Source organism: Dermacentor albipictus, chromosome 9, assembly GCF_038994185.2.
Source record: "Dermacentor albipictus isolate Rhodes 1998 colony chromosome 9, USDA_Dalb.pri_finalv2, whole genome shotgun sequence".
In the NCBI taxonomy this organism is placed as follows: domain Eukaryota; kingdom Metazoa; phylum Arthropoda; class Arachnida; order Ixodida; family Ixodidae; genus Dermacentor; species Dermacentor albipictus.
In genome coordinates, this window is record NC_091829.1 from 60,835,979 (window position 1) to 60,863,058 (window position 27,080).

The 27,080-nt window shown below is 43.7% G+C and overlaps 1 protein-coding gene across 3 annotated transcripts in view; it reads right to left on the minus strand.

Moving 5' to 3' along the window:
• LOC135919802 (uncharacterized) overlaps positions 1-27,080 on the minus strand; it is a 48,218-nt gene that overhangs the window by 2,353 nt on the left and 18,785 nt on the right. For all 3 annotated transcript variants that reach the window (XM_070526019.1, XM_070526020.1, XM_070526021.1), the window contains 9 exons: positions 25,668-25,794; positions 22,726-22,799; positions 20,998-21,151; positions 19,724-19,797; positions 13,732-13,867; positions 10,959-11,032; positions 7,745-7,868; positions 3,610-3,692; positions 2,367-2,508 (listed from right to left, as the gene is read on the minus strand). In XM_070526019.1, coding sequence (XP_070382120.1) covers positions 2,367-2,508; positions 3,610-3,692; positions 7,745-7,868; positions 10,959-11,032; positions 13,732-13,867; positions 19,724-19,797; positions 20,998-21,151; positions 22,726-22,799; positions 25,668-25,794 — 988 coding nt within the window. The remainder of the gene's footprint in view (positions 1-2,366; positions 2,509-3,609; positions 3,693-7,744; positions 7,869-10,958; positions 11,033-13,731; positions 13,868-19,723; positions 19,798-20,997; positions 21,152-22,725; positions 22,800-25,667; positions 25,795-27,080) is intronic.

The following is a 27,080-nucleotide window of genomic DNA, read 5'->3' on the forward strand; positions in this document are numbered from 1 at the left end:
GCGTTTGATGATCTTTCTTGCAAAACTTCCAAAGAACCATCTTCGTCAAAGTGGCAAGCAATAAGAAAAATGCTTGGTGTAATACATCATGTATAGCCTATCTAAAACAAGTTCAGGTGAGCAGAAATGTCTGGCAGGGAGTTATAATAGAGAAACATAGCATGTTTATATATTTAAAGTACATGTCTGCATTTACCACGCTCACAAGTAGTTTCCAGAAAGAAAGTCCTGAAATGTTTCTTGGAAGTGAGAATTCGACATTGAAAAAGCCCGTTCTGCATCAGCTTAAATTCCTCTACATTTTTAGGATGCCCTGTATATTAAGAAAAGTAAAAAAGTTCGGTAGCATGTTACACTTCTGTAACAGGTGAAGGCGAAAGCTTGCTGGTCACGTGGTCGTGCTTTAGGTAATGCGATGGTAGAGGTCAGACTTATTACAAAACGTAACCAGCCGCACTGTGAAGTAAACGTATGACGCAGTTGGTCGACCCCCTCAACCACACATGCTTGAACCTAATGCAATACCTGGAGTCTCTCTCTTTCCTTCCTTCCTTCTCTCGTTTTTGCTTCATTCATTATCAGCCTATAGATCATTGCTTGTTTACGGTGTATGAGCGATTCCTTATTATGTCTTGTCTGTGGGCTGGAGCCGCGTTTTCCAGGTAGGAGCTGTTGCAAAAAACCAGTCAAGGCTTTCGCCCTCAGAATTGAAAATCGCGCAAAGGCACGTTCGCGTTGTTCCTGACACAAATACAGGTGGACAGCCTCCTTGAAGGGCATTTAATGTCCTAACACAATCTCTACGGGTAGAACACAAAGAGCAAAATTGCAGATTGAATTTTTTCTGCCGTCTTTCTAACTGGTAATTTAACATTCGACTCGGATTCGAACCCAAGGCATCGATCAGCCGACGTGCACACAACCTATTCCCCCATACGCAGCGAGCACAAATGCTTCATATCATTCATTGTTTTCACGCACAGCTGATGAAATATGCTGCCGAAAGAGTTTGTTTCCTACTTCTTCTCGTTGTGATGATATGCATTACAGCGTTCAGTGCAATCTACGTTGATGTAATACAAATAACCTGTATTTCTCTCTTCTGTCCATAATGGACAGTATTTTTCTTGTTAAGTTAATAAAGTTTGCAAACGTTGAGTCAAATCATTGTTGGTACGACATCCTTTGTACAGTGTGGAAAAGAGCGTAGAGCAGAGATGCCCGCGCCCAGTGTTTGCTTTCCATCTTGTCTGTTGCTCTTTTGAAATCTGTGCTAAGCACTACATGAACATTGTTAGCTATTGTTCTGCTAATGTACTGTTTATCCTATCGTGCTAAGTTGTAGATCTTTTCAAATCATGCCAGCTTGGCTGGTATCGAGACCGAAGGATGTAATAAACAAATTAGAGATACGTAAATAAAGAAATAAAGAATTCTTTATTTATTAATTATAACAAAATAATGATTTATTCAAGCAAATAATAAATAAACAAATAGATAAATAAAATATAGAGCAGGTGATTAACAAGCCACGACAGAGGCAGTATTATTTTCAGAGAACACGTGTAGGTCTAAGAACATATTTCGCGATTGTCTTCCGCGCACATTTAAGGAAATTGTTTCATTTCATTGAAATATTTTATTTACGGTAATCATAAATCATAATCTTCATTTGCTTTTGTTTTTTGAGTGAAAATTTTGAAATCGCAAAGTGAAAAACAGAACGCAAACTAGAAATTAACACTTTTTCCTTCCCTAAAAGTTAACTTCACCGATGTTATATTTGCTGCATATCCTAGAGAAACCTGAGGCGACAATTTTTTTTTGCAACCTTTTGTAGATGCGTGAAATTGTTCAACCGTGTGCAGTGATTTCAAAGGTGTCTCCTCATAAAAGACCCCATTTGAGAGTGGTGTGTTATACGCATATTTTGTGCAGTTTACATGTGCTATTTCTTCCATTTGATAGAACCGTTACATTGCTTTTATTTTCGCGTTAAGAAGTTGTAATTCTTATGCTTCCGTGTCTCACTTTATTCCATAGTATATGACGTGAATAAACAATGCAATTTTTCCAACTATATTAATAGAACGTTTTTTTTTTAATGCCGCAAACTTACCCAATGTTCGTGGGCAAGAAGACTGATTTATTCTTGCCCATGTACCTAGGTAGTACATCCTGACCTAAAGACTCCTTTTTACTCCAGCGCCATACTGCGTGAACAACAGCTGATATTTGGCATTTGAATAGTCAGAACTTCATCGCAAAATTTTGTCTGGGTAAGCATAACTGAACCATAGGCAGAATGCCCTGTTGTCTCAGTGAGTTGCTCTATCGAAAGGAGTTCTTTCGAATCTTTGGCTCACCTAGTTTCATTTTCCGACATGCCCGATGCTTCCGGCATGCCCGCGTGGCTTGTGCTTGCCACTGAATCATCGCAGCCTCTGCTGCTGCTGTAGACCAGTACTGTGAAACCGGCGCTTCCGCTTCCAGTACTGTTTGCATGCCCTGAAATCATAGGCGTAAATTCCTCACGGTGCCACAAGTCACTAGAATGGACCATTCCGTGATATGAACGCGCATAATAAACTGCGAAGCACTTTTGTCCTGATAAGTGATCCTGAAAGTTTAAACAACAAAAGCCAGAAAACACAACCTAGTGTGAACGAAGAAGATGAACTAGTGTTTCGAAACTTAATCATTGTTGATTTCTTGGTGCTTTCTGCATTAACGGGCGCTTGGTTGATGTTGCAATGCTTGATTTTCATTTACGTGCTTCTTTTCGCGCACAGATAATGGAATGGCTTTGTAATAAGCCACACTGCGTGAGACGTGTATGCTGCATCACATACAACCAAATATGACATGCATGCACGGGCCAATCGCTACCTACTAGTATGCTGCTATTAAAGAAGTTCATGGTGGCGAGTCCGCAAGGTTATGTCCTATTAAATTTTACTCGTATTGGCTAGTCATTCTCAAAGAGTTTCTAACCTAATGCGAAAGCTTTCCTGTAGATAATTTTGTCGGTATAAGGCAGAGGTGAAATGAGAGCATGGTTTATTTTTCAAATCGCTCGAATAATCATCGGTTTAAGAAAAATAAGCTAAATCCGAGAAGCAGTGATACTTTCACCAAAGAGGAAGCTCATATGCGCCTGGACAAGAAAAAGAGTCGGGCAGGAACTCCTCTGGGAGTTACCCAAGTATGCGTAAGCATTGCAACACTTGCTCACATACACGCAGCCCGGTGTCATTTATCATTGTTCTGGAACTTGATCCGGCAAGTAGAAACGACAATTCTGTGACGGGAACTGTTGCGAATGGTGGCACAAGGAGCATATATTCCTTACGTAAAGTACTGCAGGTGTCGACACCAGATGTACTGATGACCTTCCGATTATTATAATCTTTATCGCTCTTTATCGCCTTATGTATCCACTTCGAAGCGTTATGAATGGTGACGAAAGGTACATGGCCGGAGGAACCACCGTGCAGATCCTACATTGAAAGCGATCTGCGATGCCGACAAAGAGTGGCGACTGCTGATAGCTTCGGGCGCTGTGTTCTCACCGCTTACTGATTGTTTAGGAGACACACGGACCCATACCTTGAAAGTGATCAGCGAACATTGATGAGTGCGGCGTGCGCTGAGAGCTCCACGACTTCTGTGGCGTGATGGCTTCGTTAGCGCTGAAACGAGAGACAGCACGAAATGCAATTTGGGATGGACTGACGGAGGGACGGACTGACGTTTTTTCTCGATGGGTAAGCATGGAAATGCTTGTGGAATAAAAAGTGTTTGTTTATGTGAATTGCTCTGAACAGAAGAATTTTTTTACGACACACCTTTAATTATGAGTTCATCAGATCGAATATAGGCCACGGCGGGCGCATTTCGATAGCGGCGCCATGTAAAAGCACTTGTGTACTTAGAATTAGGTGCACGTTAACGAACCTCAAGAGGTTTAAATTTACGGAGCCGCTTCACCCGAATTTATCCACAAGATTAATAGGTACTGCAGAGGTGCTCAGCGGAAATTAGAGAGAGAAACGCGTATGAAAACGTGATTTGCGCAAGCTGTTGGGCTTATACAGTCTCATGTAGTGTGTATTTATGTTGCTATTAGGAGGTTTATGTAAAACGACGAAGTCATTTGTACTCGGGCAATAAAACGTTAAAATTTGTTCAACCTGTGCCAATTATGAAACGCAATGACGAAATTACTCAGGAATGTGTGCAGTCTCAAAGGGCCTGAACACCTCAGCTTTCGAGAGCCAAGAAGTCGAGAAACCGACACGCAACGCGTGCGCCCTACGTTTCAAAGATCTGTATGGGTTTTCAGCTATAAAAGTAGCTATGCGATGGCGGTTGATACTCTAGAAAAAAACGGTCTAATGCTGAGAGCCCCAGGCTGCTGTGCTCCAGGCAGAGGTGCGATTTCAAAAATTCAACGCATTCACAAATCCTACCTACCTACCCACATACCTACATTTGAAAATGTGCTTATAGTCGGGCACAAGAAAGAATACAAGGTTATATTTACGTTGTCCAACTCAAACAAAAATTACACTAACTCGTCATCCAATTAGCTTCGCTTCTTTCCGTGACGTGAAACGGTGCTGCAAGTTGAAAACAACTCTTGCTACATTGATATCTGTGCCATTGTTGGTACATCAATTCCTGGTCGTTCAGTTAAATTTGATCAGTGATCCTGATATCAGCACTCAGCCAAAGGTAATAGTTTACCCTTTAGCAGCAAGCTTTTGTTCTTCGATAAGCTTTACATCTTTGTTTGCAGCGCAGATTAACTAAGCTGTGAGCGCTATCCATGTTGTTTGGGTCTATTTGAGAGGTCATCTGCAGACGCACTACGTTTTCATTGTTTTAGTTTGCACTGTATTCTCGAGTTGTAAGGAACTATGGGAGTAGGCCAAGAATGCTTGGAAATATATGATGACTAGAGGAAAGAAATATTTAAATCAAATGAATAACGAAGACATGCACGAAAGTCAATACCTCAACGACACCTTATTTCTACACTAGGAACGGGACACCTTTCTCAACAAAGATTGGTTGCTTTGAGAGACGCAATGTTTCGGTACCACACGGACGAACCTTCTCCGACTCTGCCTTGAATTCACACAGAAAATTACTAGCCACGAAGGTACACAATAGTGAAGTGGAACGCAACTACAGATTTAAAGCGGAGAATTATGGCGAATCTCAGTGACGATTCTTGAAAAAAAAAAAGGTTCCTTTTTTATCGCCACACGATGATGTGAAGCTGATGTACTGGAAAGTGCATGCCAGCATTAGAATTTATGACGCTTTGCCACAGAATGTGTAATAGAGGCGACGAAATGAAGCACATAGAAAACCTACATTCCAGCCGAATATTAACTGTGCCACTGTATGCGACAAAGATTAGTGAGATAATTTCAGACCTGATAATTCAGGCATGTGCTCAAAATACTAGCGATGGTTTCATGCCGAGGAATTCATGCGTCTTGAGTAAAAATTGAAGCACCGTGAGGAAGACGACGACAGCAATAAGAAACACGCACAACAGGACAGCACTCGCCATATTGTGTGTGTTTTCGATTGTTGCCCCCATCTTCGCGCTGCTTCAAGGTTCTCAAGATCAACCAACTCGTCCGAATCAAGTTGTTCGGGTACATTGTTCCACATGGTCAGACTTGCTAAAAGGTCCATTGAAAATTTTCAACATTTTATTTATTTCTACAGGCACATTTCCTCTCTCTTCCGGTGAAATATAATGCTGGAGGCGTATGCCTTCCTGCGCCTCTTCTCGGACAAAATTTATTACTCGTAACATACAGAAAGAAACTGAGATACCAAAGTGCCGGCAAAATATAATAGGATTTATTCACTTGAATCAGGCCAAATGAGGATGCGAAGAGTTTTTGGTTTAGTTGGAGATCTCTGACTCAGTAACAGCAGCACCAAACAGATGAGGAGAAATGGCATGCCTGACATGAAAAGTGCATCTCCTATCACGCGTAGTCTTCATGCGTGTATCTTCTTTGTTCCATTCAATAATTGCGGCTATTCTCGAGCATATCTTACGTGCAGTCTAAAATATGGAGAAGCGCAGTCTCCCTGAATTCATGAAATAATACACTCCAACAGCCCCCCAAAAAGCATCACTACTAATGGCACTAATTATTAAGAGCCCTAGTGCTGAATATATTCTTTCCGACGCCGACACGAAACCTTGAACAGCACAGTGGGACTACTTGATTGACAGTTCTGACTAACGCCTCTCGACATTCTGCCGCTCTTACCTCACCCACCTACTTAGACAAAAATATTTTTCTACACGGGTAAATGAGCGTCAGAACTTTCTAACGTATAATCTTCAAACCATCATCCCGACTTGTGCAGAAGCGTGCTTTCGTGAGTAGCTGTATTGACGCATTAATTAGGCTGTCTATTGATGAAGCTGACGTACTACCCACTTGCCTTCAGCCGGGTGGCACACCGTGTTCAATTGGCCATAATATAATACATTTTAGAGCGTTTTGTAACACAAATTGTTTGCAGTTGGGTGCATCGTAGAGGATCGTTGCATTGTCTTAATTGCTGAATTAAGGTTGTGGTTTTGACAGTAGATTTTCGGAATGTTTCCTTAAAGGTACATGACTTATTTGAAAAACGCTTTGGCCACCTCGACAAACATCGTTGCGAGTAGCAGCCATTGTGGTGCTTTAAGGAATTCTAGAACAGGGGACAAACATTCACGTGAACACTAAGGCCCGAGGTGGTTAACATTGGTAGAAGAAATATTGTCGCTGAAGCACACATTTCATCATGGGGACGCAACTCACGAGGGCAAGTCCCTTTGTGGAAAAGTTTCCATCCGGAATGCTTCAGGCACACAGGAATGTTGCTCGTAGGCATTATACTGCGAGCTATGAAATCAAAATGAGAAACGTCTTGCGCAAAAATAGACGTAGTTTGCTGCGAAAATTGAGGCTATTACATCTCAGCTATGATATTAGAACAACTAATGAATGTAAGGCTCCTAGAAATATAGACAATGTATATTCGAATAATGACTCCCTTATTAACTACACGCTTGAAGTATACCCCTGGAAGAATTTCTGAGATATATATTCCAATATAGTACATTTCAAAGCATTTTGTAACACAAATTGTTTACAGTTGGGTGCATCGTAGAGGATCGTTGCATTGTCTTTATTGCTTAATTAAGGTTCCAGATATGACAGTACAGTTTCTGAATGTTTCCTTAAAGGTACATGACTTCATTGGAAAGCGCTTTGGCCACCTCGACAAGCTCAGTCGTTGCCAGTAGCAGCAATTGTACGTGCTCGCTGCGCTTTCCGCACTTCCAAGTGCTTTTATTGCTCTGACAATAGAGGCAGACAATGGAGGCAAACAAAGCGTAATCAACGAATCAACAACAACGTCCGAATCATCAGACAAGTGCTTCAATCATTCCCATACCTGATCAATAATTGCAGCGTGCGAGAACTCTCTAGTATATTGCAGTAAACCTTATGCTTTTTCCTCTGTCTGTATCGAGTCACTGTGTTGCAACCATGAGTAAACGCCAGTTCCGCCTGCCAAATGCTCAAAGACATCAGAGCTGCCCCTCCTTTTGAACATTTGGAGGGTCCAGGCATAGTTGCACCACGGTAAGCATTCCCTGCAGTGTACGAGTTGTTTTGCAATGAAACCTTTCTTAATGTGAGCTTACCTTGCGTCGTATTGCAAACTTGCTGATGCTTCCATGCCAGCGCAGCTTGTGCTGGGCAGTGTGTGATCGATGCTGCTGGTGGACTCCAGGTGCAAGCAAGTAGTGCTACGGCTGCACGAGACATCTGTGTGGCATGAAAGTACATAACAGGTGCTTATTCCCAGCTGTTAAAGGCCAGTTCATAAGAATGGAACGTTTCATTTTTTATGGTCGTGGCAAGAAGCTTTTAGTGGTCGTGGAACCCTATTTCAGTGCTAGCGTACGCGGTGCTTTTTTTTTATGAAACTTTCTTGAATGCATGCAAGAACTTTGAGACGATGAGAGAGAGAGCTGAGCACTCTAAAGATTGTGTGATGTTGGCTTCTTTGGATGGCTATTATGCTCCACTTCAAACTGCGGACAGAACGTTGTGTTCCCGTTGTGTTCCAAGCTAAAATGAACATGTTGCTTTCTTGAGCGCGCAACACTTGACAATATATTTCCTGCATCATCCAGTAGTAGGCGCATTAGATGCTTCAAGAAGTTCCCACTTTTTGTTTATCTATCACGAGCATGAGACATAGTTCGTGTGGATGAGGACAAAGAAAAAGTGATGTGATACGTTTCAGACAAGATACTATACACTCTTCTTCAATGCTTGCCCACAAATTGTTGACCTGCTATCATACATGCAGGATCCATTATGAAAGTAATGCGCGTAATAATATCATGACGCGTCTATCCATGGCAGTGCTGCAAAAGCGAACGGGAAATGAGGTGAGGATACCGCCCTGCCAACGAACATTTTCGGTATATGGGATATAGTCCGAGGATCTGCAAACGCGCGACGTCTGCGCAAAGCTTGTACCGAAGGTGTAGTTGGAAGATCAGACAGAACGTCGAGTTTTGAGCTGTCAAGAATTGTTTGATTGGATTCAAAATTAGCCGGATTTTCTTAACTCAGTCGTAGCTGGAGAAAAATAATGAATGTTCCAGTACGACCCAGAATAAAAAGCCAGAGCAGCGCATGGCACAAAAAATCATCCCCCCGCCCCAAGAAAGCGCGTATGAGCAAGCCTCACATCGAAACAATGCTCATTGTCTTCTTTGACGCCCGAGGAATCGTCCATTTCGAGTTTGTACCGCAGGTAAAAACTAAACTCAGCCTTTCACCTGGAGGTGCTGAAGATATTGAAGCACCCCGTCGCGCGCGGGAGGCTGACATCAAATACACGAGCAAGCTCCACCATGACAATGTCCCCAGCCACACGTCCTTCATCGTTACTAACTTCCTGGCCGGGAGCAGCACCCCCGTAGTTCCCGAGCCCTTACACTCCCGACATTGGTATGTGCGCCATTTGTTTTTTTTTTGTTTCCCCAACTGAAGTGAGCGCTGAAGGGAAAGCATTGGGAGACCATGGAAAACATACAAAAGCATGTTGCAGCGTTCCTGAGAAACATTGCCGCCGAGGACTTTCAGGGTGCCTTCAAGGAGTGGCGGACACGTCTCTGCAAGTGTATTGATGCAGGGGGAAATCTTTTGAATAACTTTAACCATTTGTATAGGTCCGGTTAATAAATCCATTTTTCCCAAGAAATGCGCATTACTTTCGTAATGGACCCTGTACATTCGTCAGCCAACGACGTAGTCGCATTTCATAAAGGGGTTATCCGAATCCCACTTGAGCACTGCTGTAGGTGAAGTTGTTAAGGAAACACAGGCGTGAAGCAATGCATGCTTGGGAGCCAACCACGGAAAGCGAAAAATGCTGATTCTCCTTGAATCTAGAGTAGATGCAAATATGGATTGGGAATCAGAAAAGAAGCATCGTCGAATTATACGACGCTTACTCACAACCATCCGCGCCTAAAAGATCGAAACCTAATTATCAGGTTTGCGTTATTGTTTCGCACTTTTAATAGTTGAGTCTTCGGAGATTTAACAATGAAAGCACGAGTTACAGGGGCTTTTTGCGTGCCATTTGTTTGCGGGCTGCCATTCTCAAATTTCCGGCGAACAACTTTTTAAAGAATTTAAGACAAGGTATGCGCATCTTTAGTGATAGAATGGTGCGGTAATATAACCTGCATTTACCGCATGCAATATAGCAACGTGGTAAATAAACAGGTAACTTTATGGTAAAATACATGTCTTTGCCCCAATTTAAACACATAAATAAGACATGGAAAACAGGACGGATGTCATGTGCTTGAAACTATGCGTCTATGTCTATCTGTGTCTTACTTTTGTGTGTTTCAACTTATGGCAAAAAACGCGTCGTTTAGCAAGCGCCAACGAGGTCAACAAACAGTTTTGTTGGAACACAAAGGTACTCATATGTGTACGAAAATTTACACTCACGGCCAGCTCCGCCGACGCCGACAGAGGATTTTCTGCGACGCTTGGCCCTTAAGGTTGTCGCGTTAATATTTGAGACTATAATCTAGTACTGCTATGAAGTACTAGGTAAAAACAAGCGAAGCGCAGTTGAAGTCATTGTGCAGTGAAACACTTCAATCAACAATAACCAGCCCCCCCCCCCAAAAAAAAGAAAAAAAAACGTTGCTTCTAAGGGCAAAGTTGGTGCAGCCTTGGTGCTGTTTTTTTAGGGACGTCGACACGATAGCAAACTGGGAATGCCTTCTACGCACCTGTGACTAACACCCCTCGCATAGCCAGAAAATGTCTCCTGGCGCGTCTGGCATTGTGCCTCTCTTTGCACCATCCTCTACCTGACCGCACATATTCAGGGTGGCAATGTGGGCTTGTTGGTGCTGCATCTTCAAGGTGTGTACGGTAGCGCGATTAGAACAAGGGAGAAAAGAAGACACACAGGGACACACACAGCGCTCTGTGTGTCCCTGTGTGTCGTCTTCTGGCGCGTATTGGTTTCGTACCCCTCCTAATTCTACGTCAGGGGTTGCTCACGGATAATCCGCGAACGGTCCTCAGCAGGGGCACAGGACTGTTCTGCTTGCGAGTAGCGTTATCACCACCGCGATTAACCGTCAGATCATCTCAGCCGTGAGCCGAAATTGAAGAGACAGCAGCTACATTTCTTGTATATGAAACTGTGCAAAATGTAGAGCCCAAATTGACAGGTGCAGAACCGTGCACCCTTGAGCCAGCAGCAATGCTCTATAAATGTCTCGTATGCGACTGCAGACGGATTGCTGAGTCACCTGCAAGGTGAGATGTGGTGTACCAGAGGCTGAAAAATCTTAGCACACGTACCGTAGACTGTTGTTGTGCCACTAGCCGCGTAGTAGTGCGTACTCCATGGCTCAGCGCCGGTGGCGTCAGGAATTCTAAAATGGAAGAAAGATATGCACATGAACACGGTGGCCTGCAGTGGTAAACAAAGGTGGCTGAACATTGTAGCTGAAGCCAACGTTTCGACAAATGGGTGAAACTCATGAGGATTAGTCCGCTTTCAAAGAAAGACGTTTGCTTGCAGAATCTTTCAGGTGCTTTGACATATTGCTCAGAGTAGACACACGCGCACCCAGTGTATGTATAACTTACTGCGTGTTGCTCCGTTTCAAAAATCTGCGCTAATCACCAGGTGAACTTATTTCGCTGTTGTGTGGGTAATGTGCTATTATTTGTACACGTATGTTTATTGTTGTTCACATTGCTAATGCAATATTATGGTGCGGCGCATGTGGTTTATATTGTAGGTCTTGTGCCGTCATTCCATCCTGGTCGGTATCTAGACTGGATTATGTCCTTAATAAGAACTTTATGGGAATATTATAAAAATATAAATAAAATAAATAAATAAATGCAAAGAATAGTATGTTGGGAAAGTGAAGAACTGGCCACAACAACAGTAGTGGCGTTTTAAGAGAACCCGCCAAGGCTAAGGAACTAAGCTCCACATGTTTCGCATGAATTCAGTTGAAATTTATTGCATTTGATTGACACAGGTAAATTCTAATAATTGTATGAATAAAAATTTTGTTTTGGTTTTCCACTTGAAAAAATTGTGGAAACACCAATCCTAAAATTTACGCGTAAAATAGTCATTTATATGAGGCTTTCCAAAGTATCTACTCATAAAATAGTTTATTTTAGTATGCTGTAAAATGTATCAATAGTGGGCTCATTAGATGTGACATTAGGTGCAGTTTAAAAAATCGTGACATTTTTTAAAGCTCAATTAATTGTAATTTTCATGCTAGTGCTTGAGTTTTTCTTAAAAAATGGTAAAGGGAATTCCTTTAATTTCAATATTATGCGATTAAAAAAACGCCACAAGGTTTACGAATCTTGTTGCGGTGATTGAAAAAAATTAAATTATGGGGTTTTACGTGCCAAAACCACTTTCTGATTATGAGGCACGCCGTAGTGGGGGACACCGGAAATTTCGACCACCTGGGGTTCTTTAACGTGCACCTAAATCTAAGTACACGGGTGTTTTCGCATTTCGCCCCCATCGAAATGCGGCCGCCGTGGCCGGGATTCGATCCCGCGACCTCGTGCTCAGCAGCCTAACACCATAGCCACTGAGCAACCACGGCGGGTGTTGCGGTGATTGCAGAGTCAGATGGCTTCTTCTCTCGCATTTATGACCTAGGCAGCAGATCCCCGGATAAAGCTTCCTGTTAAAGGCTCGCTAATCGGTATATCACGCCAGGCAGCGTGATTCACAGCAGCCGCCGCAGTCGTCACTTCAGTGTCGAAATCCCATTGTCATCATGCAGTCGCACGACCCTCGTTAATGTATCGACGTCATTTTTTCTTCGTTATTAGGCCGCAGTTATGCTGTCGCCATCGTGTCGGGATTATGCCGTCGTTGTTACGCCATCGCTGTCATTGTGTCGTCGTCACACAGACGCTATCATGCATTCGTTGTCATACGGTATAGTCATCATGCCACCTTGGCCGTGCGGTCATCGTCATTGTCGCTTTTTCATGAGGTTGTTTTACCGTCATGTTCATGTCGTCCTTGTTATACCACGATCATGACTTAAGAATGCGGATGTCATTCTCGTCATGTCGTCGCCCCCTCCCCCCCATTGTACGACTTTAGCAATACATCAATATAATTCCTTAAAATTAAAATTAAGTTATGAGGTTTTACTTGCCAAAACCACGATGTGATTCTATGGTACGCCGTAGTGGGGGACTCCTGAAATTTTGATCACCTGGGGCTCTTTAACGTGCACTTGAATCTGACTACACGGGATTTTTTGCATTTCGCCCCCATCGAAATGGGGCCGCCGTGGCCGGGATTCAATCCGACAACCTCGTACTATCATTCCTTCTTATTCCATCTTCATCGCGTTAGCGTCACGCAGTCGTCATGCCTCCAGACTCATAGGTTCCCTTGGTAAGCGAAAGTCATAAAGCGGTACAATATTTGAGCCTGTGGGATGTAGTGGAAATCATCGAAAGCCTAAGAATTATCGCTGCACTCTGAAATGAACGTCACTGCAGCAATATGGCCTGTCACTGCATTGCTCGATTGCGTTAGACCCCCGCCGTGGTTGCTCAGTGGCTATGGTGTCAGGCTGCAGACCACAAGGTCGCGGGTCGAATCCCGGCGACGGCGGCCGCATTTAGATGGGGGCGATATGCGAAAACACCCGCGTCGTTACATTTAGGTGCACGTTGAAGAACCCCTGATGATCGAGATTTCAGGAGTCCTCCATTACATCCTGCCTCATAATCAGAAAGAAGTTTCGGCATGAAGAACCCTATAATTTAATTTAATTATGTATTTAGACGGACGCCTTTCTGTTTTCTATCTTTGGAAACAAATATGGCGTAGTAGGTACGTATTTGACAAACTCGCAAGAGCGCTGAGCACGACAAGCATGTTAGCACCACATCCACCATGCCGTGGGTTTTGAATAAGGGCTGAGTTAGTGCGCGTTTCATATATCAGAGCTCTCCTCCATAGCGATAGTGTCATAGTGACGGCATATTTGTACCACGGGGAGCATTACGCACCGTCTGTGATTTGCTTTGGGCAAAGAAATTTTCTCAAACGTTTGCTCACCTAGCGAAGTTTTCCGGAACGGCCGATGCCTCCTCAATTCCAGCGCGGCTTGCACTGGGCTGTGCGTGATTGACGCTGCTGCTGGACACCATATGTAGGGAACTGGTCATTCCTCTTTCAGAGACATGCGTATGGCCTGAGAGAATAACAGAGGCGTTAGCTCGTCTCTGTTCAAGGGTCAGTCAACGAGCGTCAACATGTCGTGCTGAAATAAAAACGCGCAGATTTTGTATAGGTTTAGTGATAGGGTTACCTGATTTGAGTGCTTCCGTATGCGGTGCTCTTTCTGGAAATATGCCTTCAATACATATGACGAAAAAGACGTGCGTGGCGGAATTCATGCAATGTAGAATTTACCCCAAAATATGTGCTGTATTCAGTACGGCAGAATAGAACACAACAGTGTTCCATGCTGAAGATGAGAGTATGCATATTTAACGCGATAGCACTGCGGGCCTCGTGTAGCAGATAATTCGGTGTCTGCGGCCGGCGTTCACCGTGTTGTGAGCAAAAAATCATTCCAAATCAGACATACCGCACGCAGGCCTTCTGTGTAGCGCGAGTGCGTTACTGAACTAAATGAATTTAAGCAAAATGCGTCAGAAACATAGTAAAGTATGACTTACACGCAACCAACAGATATGATAGTACAGATTGTAATTTGAATGTACGAGAAAACATTCTTTTACGCGGAAACCCAAGCACAAAGCAATTTTCCTGCGTTTCTACCACTCTTGTACTACGGCAGTGGCGTACTCACAGCCGAGAATCCACGGCCCACGTAATAAGCGGGGTCTCTTCCAGAAAGCTCGCTTTCGTGCATTGCTATTGCAGGCAGCGTTTTCCAGTAAACATTACGGTTACATAAATTGCAGTTACCGAGAAGCGTTAGAAGCAGCCAGGTATATTTGAATGGTATCGAGTTTCACTCTTTAAGGCGAAGCTAATACGTCTTTGAAATTTTGGTATATCTGTAACCGGAGTCAAATCTTGGCTCTACATTTGCCGCAATAAGCATATTTCAGGCTTTACTACGGTGGCGATGGAAAATATGCGAAATTTCGTAAGCTAGCTTCTGCACAAACCTAACTTGCCTTAACCGTAATGGCCGCGTTCTCGTTATAGTAAAGCTCCTTAGTAGCGCAGAAAACTAAAATTTAGCTCTCTCGCTTCTGTCCAAGTATATGAGAAGTTCCCGGTAACCATTGCACTAAATTTGCCGAGGTCTGTTGCACTTAAACGAATCAGTTCAAATCTGGTGACTTGACCAAACGAAGTTTTGTTTGGGCTGTGAATTCCTGTATGCCTTTCCTTTAGCAGGCCTTTAACCACGCAGAAACAGTGGCGGTGCATAGGCGACCAAAAAAGAACACAAGAGAAAAAAAACGAGTTAAGCGAAAGCAAGCAATATAAAGTGACAAAGCATTGGAATGACAATGTCAAAGTAATCTAAGGAATTTCTTGCGAGCGCGCAAACTGTTGCCTTCATCCTCTTTAGCGTATGCAAAAGAAACCGCAATGTTAAACTTTTTCTCTAAGTGAAGTGCTACGGCTACGGTCCATATACGGTCCATGCTACAGTCCATATAATGGAAATATATATAATGGAAACAGTTTCATTTCCAGAACTATCTCGTAATGCGGACGCAGTTTGTCACCGGTCTGTAGGGCCGCTTCTGCGGTCGAGGGTAGGGAGGTCAAGCTTTCTCGATGTTGGTATTGACGAGATCTTCCACCCTTCTTGCGTTGACAGCGGGCGTGTTTTTTTTTTTTTTTTAGTCTTGATTCTGTGAACACGTGGTGAGCATCGACAGCTTGAGTGCATTTTTTTTTTGTGTGTGGAAATATTGGAATGTGCTTCGCGCTCGGCTATAGCCGTGAAGCCTACGTGGCTTTCATTGGTGTTGTATCCATTCTACTGGATGCCTCACACGTGGATGCACCGATTCTTTGTTCAAGGATTTCATAAGATGCGAATGGAGAACAGATGCCAGGTCCGGGACCCTGCGGCCCATTTGGAGTTCTTTCAAGGGATGGCGTCCCTGTCGTAAACTTATTTCACACTCCCTACATGGAACGGCTATCTTCTAAAAAAAATACCGTGCTGCCTGCATCGCGAGCCCGAAAAAATTCTATTGCACACACTTTCATGAAATATGGAATTTACTAAATGCTGCAGAAATTCTGACTATTGTTTCGTAATGGGTAGCCGTTCTTTGGCTCTGCTGTTAGTTCGCTTTTGTTTACTTGCTTCTCGTACCTAATGCATGTCTACCTACCGATCGCTTTTCTGATGTCTAAAAATACTTGCTCATTTGCTCAAATGCTGCTCAATTTAGGCAGCATTTTGTGTTCTTTATCATGTGTGTCCTGCATAGACCGCATCAGGCTACATAGTGAAACTCTTGGATTGGAACTAGTTCAGAAAGCCACATTTCGGAAATAGCCAATACTCGCTTGGTTACTTGGACGGATACATGTCTGTAGAGGGAGCACATCGAGATTCGATGTTGGAGGAAACCAGCGACAACTAACCTTTTGCTTTGGCCGCAGCTGTGTACTGGTAAGCCTCACTGTACGCGGTCTGAAGTCTTACTTTGTTTAGGCGTTGCATTTAAGAAACGAGAATTCCGTCATTTCGCTTATCTTTGTGGGATGAAATGTGAAGACATCCTTGGCATTTGTGAGATACAGGCCTTCCAAGCTGGTTATTCTTTAGGGCGTGACGTAGATAAATTTCAGAGGAGGAAGATATTTTAGGCTGCCAATCATCTACAATTACACTATTACCGCATTTCCCGACCAGCCATTCTATGATTATTCAAACTCCGCACCACAAAGCAGGCTTCTCTGCATGAGCTTCCCTAATGCACAAAAGTAAGCTTTCCAGGGTACGCCAATAACGGGTTTCCTTTTTTTTGTCATTTTCCATTGCTTCTTTATCTATTCTAAAGCGACCAATCATGTACATTTACCCAATGTTAAAAGTAGGATGTGCTAACTTCTCCAATGATACATATATTTTGAGGCAAAATAGTTTTCGTGTTAATTAATGATATTGCTGGGGTACTCAACAGGGAATGCTTACACATTAAAATTGAAGAGTGCGCATAAGCGAATATGGCAGAGTTTATTGCATCGCCTGTGCTGCTTATACACCAGACGTGTACGGTTTATTGCACCTCTTTATCGGTTGAACTAAAAGAGCAGGATGGGTCACTGAAGCACGCTTTCAGCACTTTACGAAAGAAAAATGCACGAAAAATGCAAGTTTCTGCTGCTGTGCACTTCAATGAATGGAGAGACCAACTGGAGGCGATTCGTCGATTGCTTGAACATGAAGTCAATTTCTTAGAGGTGCCCGTAAATTTCGATTGCTTCAAGAGCTACGCAGCTTTCTATGAAAGGGCATTTTTGCTCCTCGTTTAGTCTTTTCCTTCCGCTTTCTTCATTACACTGAGTGTAGGGTAGCGAACCGGAAGCTTGTCTGGTTGACCTGCGTGCCATTCCTATCCTTGCTTTCTCTCTCTCTCTCTCTCTCTAAGAATTTAGGAGCCAGGACTCTTGTACCTTTTGCTTCGGGCCATGACTTCTGCCTCTTGAACGACGGCAGCCCAACATTCTTGAGAGGGTCGTCGTACAGAAGCTGGCTATATCTTACTTTGGTCCCGCGGTACCTTATTTCCAGCAGAACTTGTTCCTGGACGAGTTGGTTTAGATCTAATGAATACATTGCTGCGCCAAAATGAACATAAATACTTTGTAGGGAGAGTAAGAAACTATTCGGGACCGCTAACATGACTCTGAGCGCTCAACCTGTCGCTTCTTGCTCTCCCTCCTAAGTTTATTTTCCTTTCGGCGCCGTAATATATTCGTTAGATCTTAATTCGAGCGTAGGTTTCGTGCAGTACGTCGACACGCTGAGAACAGATATAGACGCACCAAGTCGATTCTATACCTGAGGGAGGCCAGGTGGAAGGAGAACATACATTGCCACATGGAAACACCGGGAAATACCCGGTGTGTCCGAACAATGAAACTAATTACAATGAACAACGAACAATGAAACTAATTCTGTAACTTCTTGGACCCCCACAAAGCACTGTCTCGCGTAAGGCTTAATCGCCGGGGCGTACGTGTTTCTGCTCGGCAACGCAACCACTTTAAACCACAGGCTCTCCAACAAGGCTGTCGAGAAGTCAATGTGGGAGAAGAATTTCGTGAGAGAATTGCAGGTGACAGAGTGTCACGAAAGGATCTTTAATGGCACGAAGTTCCCTTCACGCAAACTTCGGCAACGGACGAACCTTTCTACATGGAAGAATAGAAGGCTGCTCTAGCCATTTTCAGGCGTTCCTCTTCGCCCCTGACTCGATATTATAGCGCACGCTGCTGCACGCCTTCTTGAACATGAAGAGCGAGAGGTCCTGCTGTGTCATCCCAACGTTTCTTGGAGTGACGGAAAGAGCCCCCTCGTACTGAAATCATATCTGCTTCTTGCTCTCGCCAGCTTTGTTGGCAAGTTTATTGACAGGATGATCCCCACGTGCCTCGAATTGTTTTTTGATCATTGCAATGTTTATGCAGACGCGATGAGCGGCTTTTGACGTGGCCTTTCGTGGGTCGACAACGTCATTGATTTTACGTATTCAACTATAGCATACACCCAAACGCATCTCCTTAGTGCTATCGTAAGGCGTGACTGGCGCTTATGGTAACGTTTCACGTGAACCCATTGTTGACGCGCTCGTGTCCGTTCAAATCGGAGGTCACGCTATTCGCTGAATTGGGAGCAACCTGACCCGAATGAGCTTTTTATTTGGATTCACCGAGGATGGTGAAATTACCGGTCACTACACCACGTATTGTTCAACATAGCCCTGATTTGGCTAGCGGAATCCCTGCCATACTCGGTCAGACTATCAATTTATGCAGATGACCTTTGCATCTGGGCTTCAGGAGTGGCTTCTCCGCAGGTTCACGAAAGATTACAAAAGGCTGCAACACTGACGTATGCTTATGTTAACATACAGCGCCTCGGCATCTTCACAGCAAAATGCGCATTAGTCACCTTAATGCGAAAATGAATGGCCGTATACCCGGTGGCTACTAATGGCCAGCCTATCATGCACAAGAGAACCCATCAATGTTTTGAAATCGTCGTTGACCGTGACCTCTTCTGGACACCACCATGCAACCAATGTCACCATTTAAAAACAATGGAAGGAAAACACGGAGACCATCGATGTGTTCCGTGCTTCAACTGTACAAAGCGCTCTTCATGGATTTCTAGCGTTGCAGCACTCCGATGTTGTTAGGACCCGGAAGACAAATTTCAGAGTGCTTGAGAGCATGCAAGTTCGTTCATTGATTCATTTGTTCGAATAAAGTAACAAAGCATATAAAGGAACATAGGACGAGGAGGAAAGAAGATTGCCTCGGGCTCCTCCGCGTCCACTTTCGGTAATATTTGAGACTATATAGTAGCACTGCTTAGCATTACTAGGTAAGGACAAGAAGCGCAGCACAGTTTAATTCATCATGCAGTTAAACAGTTCAATCAGCAATAAGCAGCCCCTAGAAAAAAAAAGTTTCTTCCAATGGCAAAGCTGGAGGAGCCTTGCTGCGGTTTTTTATTGACGTCCACACGATAGCAAACTGGGAAACCCTGCTCACTTTCTTAATGACTGGCTTACTAGTATTGTCCTCAGCAGGAGTACAGTACCGTACAGGCGCGAGTAGCGCTATCGCCGCAGCGATTCACCCATCAGATCTTCTCAACCGTGAGCCTAAGTTCACGAGGCAACAGTTACATTTCTGGTATTAGAAACTATGAAGAATGTAGAGCACAGATTGACAGGTGCAGAACCGCGTACCCGTGAACCAGCGGTGATGCTCTAGAAATATGTCGTATACGACTGCCGGCAGATTGCTGTGTCAGGTTCAAGGTGAGGCGCTGTATACCAGCGGCCGAAAGTCTTCCCACACCTACCGGAGACTGTAGTTGGGCCACAAGCCGCGTAGTACTGCTTACTCCATGGCTCAGCGCCGGTGACGTCAGGAATTCTAAAATGCAAGAAAGATACGCACATGAACAGTGCGTCCTGCGAGGGTAAACAAAGGTAGCTGAAGATTTTAGCGAAAGCCAACGTTTCGACAAAGGGGTGGTACTCATGAGGACCAGTGCCCTTTTAACGGGAGACGTTTGCTTGCAGAATCCTTAAGGCAGACAGGTGCGTTGCTCGGGGGCAGATTCACGCGCGCCCTGTGCATGTATGCTTTACGGTCTCTCGCTCTTTTGAAATATCTGCGCTAAGCTTTAGGTGAACATTGTTTGCTATTGTGTGGGTAATGGGCTATTTCTATACCCATATTTATTGCTATTGTTCACATGGCTAATGGAATTTTATGGTCCTGCTCAACTCTCCTGGTCTACACTGTAAATCATGTCAGCTTCGCCAGCCTCTAGACTGGCTTAGTCCTTATACGGTTAGAACTTCGTGGGCAAATGAATAATGAGAAAGCCTCAAGGCAAAGGAAAAATGTTCTTTACTACCTTCCGTGTGAAGTCCGGTGAAATATATTGCATTAAATAAATAAATAAATGAAATTCCAAGAATTGCCTGAATCAATATTTTGGTTTAGGTTTCCAACTTGAAAAAATTCTGAAATCACCAATCCTAAAATAGACGCGTAAAATAGCTGGCATTTATGCGAGCATTTCCAACGTATCTGCTCATAAAATAGTTTATTTTTGAGTGCTGCGTATTACATCATTTTTGGGCACTTTAGATGTGATATTAGCGCAGTTTAAATCATCATTAAATTTTTAAGGCTTATAATTAAGTTGTAATTTTCATACTCGAGTTTCAATTTTCTTAACAAATCGAAAATGAAATTACTTTGATTTTAATATTATGATATTTTATAATACGACACAAGGTTTACAAATGTTGTTGCGGTGGTTGCGGAGCAAGACGATTCATTCTCTCGTATTTACGCCCTAGGTAGCAGATTCCCAGATAAAGCCTCCTGTTAAAGCCAGCACCATACTGTGAAAAGAAGAGCTGATAATTGGAGCGTCAGGCATCAGAACTTCAATCCATCGCACAAGTTCGTCGATTCAAGCATAACTGTGCCATATACGGCATTTCATTACGCGTAAATTAATTAATTTTGAATTAATTAGATTAAGTTAAATAAATAAATCATGACGTCTAAATTAGTTACTCTATTAAAAGGAATTCCTACAGAAGTTTGGCTCACCTAGCATCATTTCCCAGAATGCCCGATGCTTCCTCCGTGCCCGCATAGCCTGTACTGGCCACTGCATACTGGCCACCCCCGCTGCTGCTGTAGACTGGATGTGTGAAACTGGTGCTTCCGGTTTCTCTGTTGTGTGCATACCCTGAAATCGGAGCTGTTGGATCCACACTGTCACAATCCCTGCTAGAAACGCGAGGGGACCAATAAGTTTTCGCAGGAGTCTTGATGCTAATAAATCCTAACAGCAGTGCTTCCGTCTGCAATGCTTCTCTAAATGCAAGCAACAAAAGCTGGAAGGCCCAACGTGGCACTACGAAAAAGTCAAGTATGCGCATTTAGAGTTCTTGTTTTTTTCCTTGGCCTTTGATGCCTAGACGAGAGCATGGTTGTTCTTACAAAGCCTGATTTTGGTTTGCTTGCTTCTGGTGTTTGGATCATGTATTATCTCTGCGATAGGCTAGTAGGTGTTAACCATCGCTTTGGCTTATCACACAATAAGATTGAACGCGCATGTAGAGACCAATGGCTACATACTAGTTTTCTGCTGGTATTCAAAAAAAAAACAACCACAAGAAAACCACGTGGTTCTATAGTAATTTACTGCACTCGTATTGACTGCTTATATTTAGTTTATCTCATTAAATGGGAAAGCTTTTTGTAAGATCAACGGCTTTGGCTTTGGCGAACCCGAACATAAACTCTCCATGTTTTGCCTATGTGTTTATCTCGAAATGCAAGGAAAGGTTCATGAAAGAGAAAATTGTCATCTGCCAGGCCAAGAAAGATTGGTCCTCATCCGACATGCTGTTAAAAAAACCAAATTTCTTTTGTAAACTGCAAAGCCTTCATTCTCAGAAACCCGCATACTTTTTCAATACATCTACTGTGTACGCGTGTACACAACAATTCATTCCTTCAAGAAATTGAGCTTAGCTTCGGACACGTGGTCATGTCCAGGACGGATCCAGCATAGACTCACGTTTTTATAGCCTTTTTTATCTGTAGAAGAAATTGTCGAAATTGTTATACAATAATACACAGCTGTCATCGTCTGCGTCTGGCATTTCTACATTCCATCAAATTATTACGACTATTTTGTAGGATTCTTTGTCAAGTTTAAGGTAACAACTATAGATGTGCAGCCGAGCTGAACTCATCATGCGATTATGCACTTTATTAAAGAGCTCCAAAAACAAGCACTGCTACTAATGCAAGGCTTGAGGAGCCTTACCACTGATTTCATTCGCCGTGACGGGGACATGATATGTTGAACAGCAAACCAGGGCAACCTGTCTCGTAGTTGCGACAAATCTATCTCACATGGCCAGGTGGCGTCTTATAGCGCATGTTGCATTCCGCCTCTTCAATTGGGAACGCTAAACTTTATAAATGCACATATAGCTACCATAAGTCTCGTAAATGGGCATCAGGAATTGCTCAAGTATAATCTACAAACTATCCCAGTGATTAGAACAGAATCGCACACGTGCGTGCATCTTGATCAACGTAGCGAATAGTCTGTTCAATCTTGTCACCAGGGGAACCTCATTTCATGGAACGACAGTTCAATTTAGAATATTCTGCTCAGATTTACATGCGCAGAACCGTGCACCTGAGAGCAAGTGAGGATGCTGTTTAAGTGTATCGTGTGCGATACCAGACATCAGCTTCCTCAATCGCCAGCAAGACTAGGCGTGGTAGACCGTCTAAAAACCTTCCCACACGTACCCTGGATGGTGGATGTGCGTGCAGTCGTATGGTACTGCGTGCTGCTTTGGTGAACCCGCGTGGTCTGAGGATTTCTAGAACAGAAAACAAACGAACACTAAGGCCTGAGGTGAATAACAGTGGCGTAACAAAGGTTGTTTCCGAGGCTAACATTTCGGCAAGTTGATGCAACTCATGAGCACATGTCCCCTCCTTGAAACGTTTGCGCCCTGCGACCATAAGCTACACACATACATTGATCTGATACAATATACGGCCAGCTACGAGATCGATTTGAGCAAAAACCCTTTTGTTAAGATAAAAGGCCAAGCTATTACATCTGTACCAAGGTATAAGATCAATAAACAAAGTTAGTATCGTGGTATTACAGACATTGTATATTTGAGTACCGACTTTCTCAATAAATGAACACTTAATGTTACATTTGTGTGAAAACACGCCTAATATCTTAGCTAACGACCACAAATACTGGCGATCACAGCGATGCCTTTATGAGCAGAACTTGCAAAGAAGGCTACAGGTGCTTGTCCCAAAGTGAACGTTCCTTCACGCCACTCGTTATTACAAGTGATTTTCAAAACACTGATCAGGCCACCTACAACAATGCATGAGCGGGAAGCCAGTGTCTAACAAGCATTTCTCTTTTCGCCGCCTCTTGGTCACCCTCCTATTTGCAGATGTTCACGGGACTTCGAGAAATCTGCCTGGGCTACACATGTGTCGTCATACTTAGGACATAAGGCTCTTGGTGATTATTACGAGCAGGCCTCGATAGTCCATATCAAATTTTCTCGCAATATTACCTAGAAGGACATATGGCGACACTGTGCATGCGAGTTTTCTGTCGGACGTCGTGATGCCTATGGAATGTCGGGATATTATAGAGGTCCACGGCGTTATCTAGAACGTTGCATAACCTGAAAGATGTTTATGGCTGCCTTGATACAGATTTCTTCAAATGAAACACTCGTAAAATGATTTGATTCACCAGCAGTACATATTTCGATAATGTTGTCTCACCTACAGTACATTGCATACGCTGACAAACTGTTGCAATGCTTACGGAAATTTGTGTTCTCGAACGTGAGCGACCTGCTGACACTCTGTGGTTTCACATATTTGGACGTAAAATCACATGCCCTCCTAATTGAGCAATAATTTTGCGTATGTAGCTATAAAGAAAAAGCAGCTAATAACGTACTGATTTAGGAAAAGATTTTAACCATCGTTTTCCTTCGCTTGCCAGGCGCGCATTGAAACTGTACTGGCTCTGCGAGAACAATGCCCAAAGTGACCCCATCGCGCATTACAATGCATGCAACAAAACAGTGCAGCACCAATGTATCTTCTAGGTAATATGGTCGGAACCTGCATAGCTTCTGTTATACTGTGATTTGTCTTCGGGTAGAGTCAATATTCCGAAATTATGGGTGTGCCAACAGTCGCCTAAACAGGCTCTCTTATGAATACACCGAATACACTTGGATGCGTGCCCGAGAATATAGATTGAGTTATGTATATCCCAGGGTCGTCTTAATTCAGGTGCCTTTTTCGAGAGTTCACAACAACGCACATTGTATACGGTAAGAGAACTGACGCAATGTGCACACAATGACGTTAAAAAAAGGGAAGCCAGGTAATACTCTACGCAAGCAACAAGTAGCTCAGAACCTAACATAAACCATTGATTGGTACTCTGAAACTGTCGAGACATTGTGGAGTATGTTTGGCCTATGAGCTCAAAGCTCGCCCAACAAAACAGTGACGCCTGTCATTTAGCGATTGTTCATGGCGGACACGCACACAAATCTAACTATCAGGGAAACGAAGAAGAGCCCTTTCTCAAGCGTCCCGGCCAACCTGCCACCGCCGGTTTTGTCGCTCTAGCGTCAGTTTCTTTTTTTGAGCACACGCTACCTTCCCTGCGTAAACTTAGATTCACTGTTTCTTTTTATGAGCCTTGATTTAAATCAACATCTTGCTCCTCACTATCAATATGAATTCCATAAGCTGGAGTAAGCAAACAGGCAACGAGCCTTCAACTGTGCTGCATATTGCAGCATGTTAACAGCATGGAACATCGGCCGAGGTGTTCTGGCTTCATGATCGCGCCCTTTGCTGTTCACCTTCTTCATGACACTTTCATAAGATAACCAGTAACCAGTAACGCTTGCGCTAGTTTCTAGGGAGCATGGGAATTATGGGAGGTACATGGATTTGCCCTAACTTCCCCCTTCAGGCTTCAAACGGCATAGTGACTTTGTACACTAGTTATTTTCAACATTGTCCTGCGTAATGAATAAATATTAAGATTGTCCGACGGCAGGATTCGAACACAAGACCTCTAAGCACATGGATCCAATATTGAAACTATTACGCTATGGACGCATGTATCGACATGCAATGTGAAACGCCTTTATATAGTTATTGCGGGCAAGCCAGTGCCTTGAGACGCTTGGGGCATTTCGACTTGGCCACCTCGACAAGCTCAGTCGTTTCCATTGGCACCGATTGTACGTATTTGAACCACCTTTCTCACTTCGAAGTGCATAGATTGCTCTGAGATTTACGATAATGAAGGCAGACATAGCTTAATAAACGGCTCCGCAACAACATGTGAATAATCAGACAAATCTATGTACTTCTCGTCATTCCGATGATGGCGCAACGATTGCTGTGTCCGAGTACTCTCAAGTATTCCGTAGGAAACCGTATGCTTTCTGCTGTGTCCATGTCGGGTCGCTCTCTTGCACGAAGGAAGTATGTTAACGCCAGCTCCGCCTGCCCAATGCTCAAAACTGCTGATGCAGTTCCTGTTTCAGACATCAGAACTAGCGCTCCCCTTGAACATTTAGAAGGGGCAGGCACAGTTGAACTCCGGTAAGCATTCCCTGTAGTCGCCGAGTTGTTTAGCAATGAAACGTTTCCTAATGTCGCCTTACCTGGCTCCGTATTGTAAACTTGCTGATGCCTCCACCATTACAGCGCGGCTTGTGCTGAGCTTTTTGTGATCGAAGCTGCTTGTGGGCCCCAGGTGCAGGAGACTAGGGCTACCGCTGGAATAGGCACCTGTATGTTATCAAAGAACATAAAAAAGTGCTAATTCCCAGCTCTGCAAGGCCAATTCATAGGAAATGACTTTTTTATCGTCGAGTCAAAATCATTTAGTGGCAGAAGAATCCTACTGCAGTGCTTGCATATGCGGTGCAATTTTCTTTGTGAAACACGGTATTGAATGCATGCAAGACTTTGTGGCCATAAGAGAGCCGACCACGCAAGATTCTGCAATGTTGGCCTCTTCGGAAGATTATTACGCTTCATTACATAGCTTGGGCAGAACAAAATGTTGTTCGAAGCGAAAATGAACATTTGCGTTTCTTCAGCGCGCAAAACTTGACCCCATATATTTGCTGCATCATCAAATAATATGCGCATCAGATGCTTCACAATGTTCTTGCTCTTTTTCATCTATTGCGAGCCGCAGACATAGCCTGCTGTTGAGGAAGACAAAGAAAAAATGAGAGGATGTATTTCAGACGAGGTACTACAAATTTTTCTTCGAAACCTGTGCAACCTCTGCAGAATTTGTTGACCTATGATTCATACCTGCGTCTGTCAACGACGTACTTGCATATCAGAAGCCGGTATCCGAATCACATTTCAGGAATCCTCTAGATGAAGTTCTTAAGGAAATACAGCCTACAAGCGATGCATTTGTATGAGCTCATTACGAAAAAAAATTGCCCATGCTACTGGAATCTCGAGTATATGCAAGTATGAAATGGCTTACAGAAAGGAAGACTGGTTGAAGTAATTACGAGGTTTACTCACAACCATTTTAGCCCCCATAACCATGCGCGGCTCGCGCGACGCTGCCGGCCTGGCGACGCAGCGGCGCGCCATCTTTTGGAGGCGGCGCCAAATCCGCGCCGCGTAACTCACGGGCCTCTGCTTTTGAAAACACTGATCACCATATCTTAGCGCCGAAAGTGGGTTAATTGTATGGGGTGCTGTATTTCTGTTTTCAACGTCGCTATTCGAACTTACCAAGTAAACTTCAGCGTACAAGAAATTGCCGCTTGAGTGATGTTGTAAGCAGGCAAGAGTAAGAAATAGGAGTGAGTGATTGAAAACATTATTCAAGACATTTGGCGAATTTTGCGGAGTGGAGCGATAACCACCCCAATCTAGGTGATGGCCCGAGGCGTTTGACATGGGTGATATCGTAGGCGTGCCGGACGCCCCAAAGTTGATCGGCGAGGTCGTGCCTGAGAAGCATGACCTCCCATAGCGCCCAGTGGTTCGAGACTGACATGTGTACCCCTTTCACCTGGGAATCCTTCTGCTCGCCCCCG